The 8707-nt window shown below is 46.5% G+C and overlaps 1 protein-coding gene across 1 annotated transcript; it reads right to left on the bottom strand.

The window, feature by feature from the left end:
* Positions 1 to 7448: 7448 nt before the first annotated feature.
* On the bottom strand, positions 7449 to 8375 carry LOC104270841 (olfactory receptor 4Q2-like). The gene has a single exon (XM_009865317.1). The coding sequence runs from the start codon at positions 8373 to 8375 to the stop codon at positions 7449 to 7451; it is 927 nt and encodes a 308-aa protein (XP_009863619.1).
* Positions 8376 to 8707: the final 332 nt, after the last annotated feature.

The raw sequence follows: 8707 nt of genomic DNA, 5'->3' as shown, positions 1-8707 counted from the left end.
AAGAAGTGGCAGATGACAACTGGTGGGGATGGTGGCCACCAGCTCGGGGTCACAGATCCTCGTCCTGTCTCCAAGCTGCAGCTGGGGGAGCACTTTAGCAACAGGCTGCAGGTGCACTTGCGGAGGAAGGGCAGGCAGATCCAGCTGGGGATGTTCTCCTTCTTGGTGCGGCAGTCGTACAAGTCATCAGCCCACGAGGTGGTGCCTCTCGTGCCACGGCAGCCCGTCACCACCTACTTCTGGGCACCTGAGGCCTCGTTTCTGTCAGAGGAGACCCGGGAAGCCCTTGAGCTCCACCTTCGGGAGAAGAAACTGAACCATGACTGGGGCTTGCTCAGGGAGTCATCAGGCTCCATTTGCTTTTAAATAAAAATAACGACTAAAACCATTTAAAGAATTCCCAATCAATTGCGTGACGAAGTTTCAGGGTCATCTGCATCATATAATGTAAAGGTTCAAGATGCCAACGTGCAGCTGGTGGCAGGGCTATATGCTCCGTGCAGCAGGTACAGTGAGGATAATCTCAATCTTGATGTTGAGATATCAGTTGGTTTCTTCCAAATAGTGTAGAATACCCAGTCAGTGGGCTCGGGGAGGACAGGGCAGAGGCGGACGGTCGGCTCAGCTGTGCTCCCTGGCCAAGCTCTGGGGAAGCTGAGGTAGAGGAGGACCCTTGTCTCTCCTTGTGCCAAACTGCTTCTGCCCTCGGCCTCTCCCAGCTCCAGGCTGGGACAGCTCCTGGACACAGAGAGACTTCCAGAAGGAAGGCCCTGGCTCAAGGAGAGCAACAGCTGCAAAAACTCTGCAGGGTGCACGGCTTCCAAATCCTCTGTTGTAGAGTCAAGGGAAGATCTGGTAACGCTGCCCACAGAAAGGGTCCTCCTACTATATACTCTTGGTGTTTTTAATCTGAGACCCATCGTCTAAAGCCCATAGACCATAGGACTTCTAAAAACTTCGAAAAGGTGGCGGTGTGGCAACGTGTGCAAGTATAAACGCCTTCAAGGGTAGAATCATGTCACAAATCTTAAATATTTCTTTCGGGGTGGGTTGTGTTGGACACTCAGGACCCCGGAGAGCTTTGGGCTGCCGGCTCTCAGCCCCACAGCTAGCGCTCAGTTGTATCTCAGCAGGGACACTCGTAGCTGGGTTACTAGAAGTAGAAACGCGGGACAACATTGGAGCTATGCATTTAGCTTCATCTAATCAGACATTCTATTTAATGAGGTTATTCGTGACGTCGTTCACCCAACACTACAAAGGTCAAACCCCTGGGATTGCAATGCTGGTGAGCTCTACGTGCTGCCGGTACGTGCCTTTAAGCTCTCATGAAAGTCATTAACAGTTGCCAAAAGCTTCCTCAGCTGTGCCTGTCACACTATTTTAATCAGGTTTTATTTACCGTAGGATTGCCAAGGCCTAGAGAGTTTATATAAATAGTGCTTCACAAGAAGAGCTTTACCAGCCTCTGCGTGCACTAGATACCAAAATACTCAGTCCACGTGCGGTAATGGCAGCATTGCTCAGGGGAAAAAAAAAATAGCCCTTAAATCCAAATGTCTGCGGATGTGACATATTGCTTGCCAAAAGGGTATTCTGCCTTTAAAAAAAAATATTAAAAAAAAAATAATCAGAATTTTCCAGGTAGTATTCCTTGTCTTGTAAGACCTCAAAGCAGTCTGGAGATCCTTGGCTGGCGTGAAGCCCTCAGAGGTCGCCATCCCTTGCCCCTAAGCTGCTGGTGTATGGAGGACAGCGAAAACTCATCTTATATGTCTTATTCACCCAAAAAACCTCAGTCATCCAGAGTCACTTGCTGCAACTCATTCGCTCACTTCACTTTGGCCTCCACAAGAAATCCCTAGCTGAGGATGCACTCTTTAAAATTACACTTTTTACATGGTCATTTATAAAAAAACCACTTTTTTTTCCTTTGAGGTCATCTTTCACTGTCCTCTAGATGAAGGCAATGATCAATCCCGAGCGTAAACTCTGAGAGCTGCTAATTTCCAGGAGAGAAAGACCTTGAGACGTTAATGATGCACAGTGGAGCCAATTTACACACACTTTAAAAACTTGCCTCACTGAGTTGCACCGCGGTGATTTGTCCGGCACCAACTTTTTAACAGCGCCTACTGAGACCTTATTAAAACCATCCTGAGTTGTTTACTGGAGAGACAAATCAATTACGTGAAATTGCTTGTCTTGAGACACAGGCTCCAAAAAACACTCCACGTGCGATCTGCACTTGGCTTCCTTGTCAAAATCGGAGCGATTATTTCCAATCAATACGCGCAATCGTAGAAAAGAGCAGGAAATTGCAGGCACTTTCCCCTGAGGGCATGTGGGAATTAAAATAACAACAAAAAAAAAAAAATACCACCCCCACCCCCCCCAAACAAAATTAAAAATCACAAAAGCAGGAAATTAGAGTTTTGCAATCCCAGATAGAACAAATAAAGAAAGAGCTGAAATTCAGCACTGGTTCTGATGAAGACTTTCTCAACAGGCAAAAATTTCATGACCTACTAACAGTTATCAGCCTGGCACGTCTGTTTTACACAGGCTTTCCCTTCTGCCTCCTCAGCACAAATGTTTCTTCTTACTGGGACGTACAGTAATGCTGAGAGAGGGGGGAAAAAAAAGGGCAACTGGGAAATCCCGAGTTGGACAAAAATGTCCATCGCTGACACAGACTATAAAACAAATTGCCTCATAGGCAGAAAACTTCCATATATAATTTATATATAAATGAAATATAAAAAAAAAGAAGTGTGACAGCACATCCCGCAGCAGGTCCAGCCCTCGCAGCGAGGTCTCTCCTGGTTTTAAGATCCACGGGGTTTGCTCCACAGCCTTTTCCCTCCCCCTTCCCCCTCTTTTGCATTTGCTGCGGTTCTTCCTCTTTTAAAAAAAAAAACCCAAACCATTCCTGGGTTTACTGCTTCTAATAAATAATTACATCTCTCGTTGACATCTAACCCTGGATTTGTTCAGGTAAGGGAAACAGTGAAGATGGTTCTCTGAGCAGGACCATCTCCATTCCAGTCTCCGCTGACCCCACTGCCCACTCAGCGTCACCCAGTTCAAAACGTGTGGATCCCAAGGTTTTAACTTGAGCCAAGCTGCTAAAAGCCACGGGCCGCTGGGGAAGATGGAACAACAAGAACGACCCGGTTTTCACTTACGGGGACTCACTGCAAACTGGAAAATGAGTCTCTCCAGTGATACCTTTGCACCAGCAGCACCCCAAGGGTACAGAGACCCCCCTCAAGCATTGAGACACTTGGCCAAGAGCCATCGCTCACCAGCACTCTGCCTGCAAACCTCTGCCAGCAGAAGCTCTGACCTTTTTCTGCTCAAACCCTCTTTGTTTACCTCAGACACAAGCTCACCCCAGCACCTCGTACCGGCTTCGGCCCCTTGTTGCTCCTGATTTAAACCCACTGTGCAAAAATTAATGTCAGCTGAGGAACTGGCCCAGGCTCTGATTCCACTTGCATCGATTTGCAGCAGCTGAAGGTTTATTTTTTTTTTGCACCTGCTTCCCCACAGAACCACGTTTCGAGGGTTTGATTTATTGGTGCAAGAGTTATTTTCACCACAAATGTTTTCAGCCCAATATCTTCAAGGGAAGTGTTAATACACTGGAAAATTTACCATATTAGCCCAGGGGTTTTGTTAGAGGTCGTGGCAACAGAGCAGAGCTGTGGGAAACAGCACATTTACCCCAACGCTGGGGGATTTTTCTCTAAGCTCTGTGGTCCTTGCAGGATTTGTGCCGAAGATCTGACCGGTTGGGCTCAGCTCAGATTCAGCGTTTTGCACCGGACGAGGTGTTTCTCCCACTGCCTCGAGTGATCCTGCTCTGCAAATATTTTAAACTATTTTTACTTCTCTCTTGTCAGCTGGCACGGTGTGACTTTGATCACTTATTACATTATGGATCAAGGCGTTTTGAAATGCCACATACCTTTGGGGAGTTGGTATCTCATAACATCGAAGCGTTTGCCTCAGTAAAACATGGTTCATGCCTATTTGCCTGTCTAGTTTTATCTGATTTAAAATAGGGGGTTATTGAGTATTACATGAGTGTGTGTGACTTCTACAAGATGCACTCTGAAATGCCTAATAAAAACCTTTCCTAAAATGATTCAAAACCGTGAAAATTTTATTTTTCTCCATTGAAATTCAGCCTAATTGGCCCAGAGGGCATTTTAATATTTCAACATTTCTCTCAAATGCAACAGAAGGTAACAGAAGTAGGAATTCACCGTTAAAAAGAAATGTCATTTGCATAAAGATGGGCGATATCTGGAAATCTCTCTTGACCAGGAGGATTAATGACTCACCAGTGCTTCTGATCTTCCTCTTCTTTCTGCTGGCGTGCGGGTGAGGGCTAAATTAAGAAAGTGCTCCACAGAGGAGAGAAAGTGGAAAGCCTCCTGCTTCCTTGCAGCAATTCACCTGCTTTATTCTCCTTTATTCTCCCTCTATTTATCTTCTGAGCGGACCTGTTTCTTCCCTCTGTTATAATTTTTTTATTTGGTGGAGTGAATCCAATCCTAAGCCGTCCTGGCACAAAGAAGCCAATGGCTTTGGTGATATAATACTGCCCTCGTAAAAGTTTGATGATGGAGTACAGAAACTTAATTACCGCAAGGTGGAGATTGCAATTATTGAAAATACATCGCAGAACGGAATCCTGTTGTTTTTTCTTTAGTCTTCTTCCCCAAATATTATTGCTGTCTCCCCAGATATAACGCTGGGTTGTACAACTTCTTCTACACATTGCCCCCTTGTGTAATTTCACTGATTCCTTTGTGTGAGAGAACTATGGCTATTTTCTGAAAGGTTTTAAAAAATTGGCGTCCTAATCTGCCTAAAGAAATTCTTACAACCAAAATCTCCACTTGGCTGTTCAACACCTGTATCGGCGGAGGCATTTAGATGCGCTCAGCACATGTGTCTCTGCCATCCTGTGGCAAAGCACAGTCACAGCAAGTCAGAGAAGGAGAAAATTCCTGTACTAGATCTGTTTCTTTGAAAATTATGATCATAGACTCATAGAATCATAGAATCATAGAATAGCCTAGGCTGGAAGGGGCCTTAGAGATCATTTAATCCAACCTCCCTGTCATGGGCATGATCTCATACAAGTGAAACTATTCAAAAAGTTTCAAGTTTTCAACATTTATTTTTAATATGACCGGTTGTACATACATCTCCGTAAGTTGAAGAGCTTGTATTTTGTAGATACTTTGTGATATTTATAGTTCACTGCTGATAAGGTATGACCTGATGCTATGTTTTATTGAACACCGCACCGTCGTGTTATATGTCAACGTGGTGACAGCAAGATGTAAGACATACGCTGTTCAAATTGCTGAGTGTGATTCTAGCTGTAGGCTTCACACCAATCTGTCCCAATTAATTCCAAATATGGGTAAGGACATTGATTTGCCTCTCCGTCAGTCCATCTCATCAGCCTAAGCTGCCCCCACAGTCATAAAAAAAAGCAGCACTTCTCGGGTGCTGTTCTCTTAGAATAGACACGTTCATCCCCCGGGATCCACAGATCTTCGTTGGCAGCTCAGAAGAAAATCAGCCAAGGAACACAGGTGAAGCTGATGAAGCACCTTACGTCACAGACAGCTCAAAAAGCAAGAATTCACCCCTTGGCCTCCCAGTGACCCAATGCAAACATGACCCCCCTGCTCTCCCATCTGTCCTGAAATACCGATGGTGCCAGGTACAGCCATGGCACCTCTTTGGGCTGAAGTAAGAAAGGTCTTTGACATACAAGACATGTTAAGGTCAAAAAAAAAACAACAACCAAACCCAACGAATTGTTGCCTCTTGTGGGAGGGAATTCCACCATTCTGCTGCTTAGCCTGAAACGTGGGTCCCTCGGGTCTTAGAAGTGAGTGGTGAAAGACCAGTTTCCCGTTTCCAGTTTGTTCTTTGTGCCAGAAGGTCGATCGCTCTGTCGCAGCCGCTGTCCCGCTCTGCCAGAGCAGCGGATTTCAACACGGGCTGAGTTGCCTTCTTTCCGACTTGGGAAATCGCCTCTGCGTGCGTTTCGGCAGCTCACGTTTGAGCCAAGCAGAAGCTGCTGGGCAACTGCTGTTAAGTCTCTGTGGCAAGGACTGAGTTTCCCTACAGACCTTCCATCTCCTGAAGTCTGTACACATACATAAAAATTTTGTTGTTAACCCGATGCAAACCTTTTTTGGAGCTGCTTTTTGTTCTTGCAAGGCTGGGAGTTACTAAAACTGGAATAAGACTATTCTGGTATTGTCAGACTGTTAGATTCTGGTTCCACGTTGTCCTGAAGTGATGCTTTGCTAAATGTCAGCCCAGTTTAAAATACAAACTGATTTTGTCCCTGTTATTTCAGATAATTCAGAAGATGCCTATATGCAGCAGTCTAAAAACCAAGCATCAGACTAAAAACTAAGAAGCTTAAGTCTTTTTTTTTCCACTCAGCTAATGATTTCAGAGCTTGTGTAGAGGAAATTATGTTCTTTCACCAACCATGTGGAAGGAGGAGTCGCTCAGGCTCCAGAAATCCAGATTCTTTTGGTAACAGGAGGTAATATCATGCGAAGGGATCTGAACTGCTTTTCAACCAGTTGGAATCACCTGCACGGTTGTGGCGATGGGAAGAATCCATCCATTTCTGTGAGAAACAGAAGAACATCAAGAAAACAAAGATAGAAAGGCAAAGACAAGGCAACAGCGGGGAAAAAAGACACTGACAAAGACCACGGCTGTTCAGATCTTTCTGATTTGTAGTTTAGGGAAAAGAATTCTCTGTGCCTTAGACATTTCTCTGTGTTTCTTAATAAACAGTAACAACGCTAGTGCGAGTTCTGTCGTGACGGTGGTTTACTCTTTCCAAGCAATGTTCAGAGGCTGCTCAATGTTTCCCACTCGTGCAGATCCAGTGCTCGGATGGTTGTTGTTTCGATTCTACTCTATTCCGCAGCACGATTGCTATTTCCCTTAGAATTTCATCCCAAACACCTGAGCTCTGCCCAAGCAAACCTTCTAATTCGTTCCCTGCGTCCCCAAGCTCACCATGTAACGCTGTCACTCCGTGCTTGAGAGTTTGGTGCTCCTGACGTCTCTTTGAAGGCATCTTCTAATTGCCATCAGACCCTGCAGTTCTAATCACAAAGATATGTAAATAGTAAAAACCTTAAAAAACCTAAAAAATCCATGGGTGGGTTAGGGGGATCTAAAGCCAACAAAACGGGTGAGAGCACCAAAGAAATTTAAGGCTCTGAAGAAACCAAGGTGAGGTAGGTTCCTTAATTGGAACTAAACCCCGTTTGGACTTCAGAAATTGCCCCGCCTGTTGGATCCCGACTCTGCTCCCCTGCCCGGATCGGCCACTCGCCCTTAGGAAAGTAACTCTGGGTTTGCCACAAACCCAGCTTGTCTCAGAAGGCCCTGCAGCGCTTCCACAATCTCCGCATGGATGCCTTCACCTCATTACTCCTCAGGGTGTAGATGAAGGGGTTCATCACCGGGGAGAAGACAGTGGGGATCACATAGATGTGCTTGTCAGAGGGGAAGGTAGAAAAGGGCTGGAGGTAGATGAAGATGCAGGGTACAAAGAAGAGGGTGACAACCATCATGTGTGAGGCGCAGGTGGAGAGCGCCTTCCAGTGCCCCTCAGTGAGGCGGACCCTCACGGTGACCAGGATGAACGTATAAGATCCGACAAGCACGAAGAAGCAAACCAGGGATACTAAACCGCTGTTGGAAGCGATGAGCCACTCCGTGACGTAGATGTCCGTGCAGGCAAGCCGGATGACGGGCGGCACATCACAGAAGTAGTTGTCGATGGTGTTAGGGCCACAGAAGGGGAGCTGGATGGTGAGAAGGGTTTGGACAATGGAGTGGAGGAAGCCCCCGGCCCAGCAGGCCAACACCAGGGCCCAGCAAACTTGGCGGCTCATGATGGCTGTGTAGTGCAGGGGCTTGCAGATGGCGGTGTAGCGGTCATACGTCATCACGGTCAACAGGAACATCTCCGATGCCCCAAAAAAGTGCAGGAAAAAGAGCTGGACTATGCAGTCTTCAAATGCAATGGCCTTCTTCCGGGAGAGCAGGTCTGCCAGCATCCTGGGAGAGGTGACAGAGGTGTAGCAGATGTCTATGAAGGACAAGTTGCAGAGGAGAAAGTACATGGGTGAGGAGAGCTTGGGGTCGGTCCTGACTGTCACAATGATGAGAAGGTTCCCCAGCAGAACCATGGCATAGGCCAGGAAGAAGAAGGTGAAGAAGAGGACTTGCAGCTCCCTTGTATCAGGAAGCCCCAGGAGGATGAATTCAGTCACCCGGGAGACATTTCCCAGCACCATCACTTCAGCTCAGGCTCCCATAGCACACGGGTGGGGTGAAGTCATGGGCTGACCTGGAGGAGGAGGGGATGCTCAAGCATAACTCTCAACCATGAGCATGTTCTACACCTAATTGCACTCCTCTAAATTGATGAAAGGACTCTTCAGTTAGCTTGTCCAACCTGAAACTAGGAATATATGCACAGAAACCAGGTCTGGGAGGTTCTTTCCTGGTGTTCCTCTCCAGTGAGTCACCAGCTGTTTCATAGCTTGAGTGCTCTCTTAGATCTGCTGTTAACAGAACGTGCTCTCCTGGAGAAATTCTGCTTCCTGACACAGCAGAAGCTGCAAAA

The sequence above is a fragment of the Apaloderma vittatum genome, unplaced genomic scaffold (genome assembly GCF_000703405.1).
Source record: "Apaloderma vittatum isolate BGI_N311 unplaced genomic scaffold, ASM70340v1 scaffold10072, whole genome shotgun sequence".
Classification (NCBI taxonomy): Eukaryota; Metazoa; Chordata; class Aves; order Trogoniformes; family Trogonidae; genus Apaloderma; species Apaloderma vittatum.
Note: the sequence above shows the minus strand (reverse complement) of the source record. Positions and strands in the feature narration are given on the sequence as shown.

Excerpts from the sequence above, each read along its gene's own strand:
- LOC104270841 (XM_009865317.1), bottom strand. The coding sequence starts at position 8,375 with ATGGTGCTGGGAAATGTCTCCCGGGTGACTGAATTCATCCTCCTGGGG.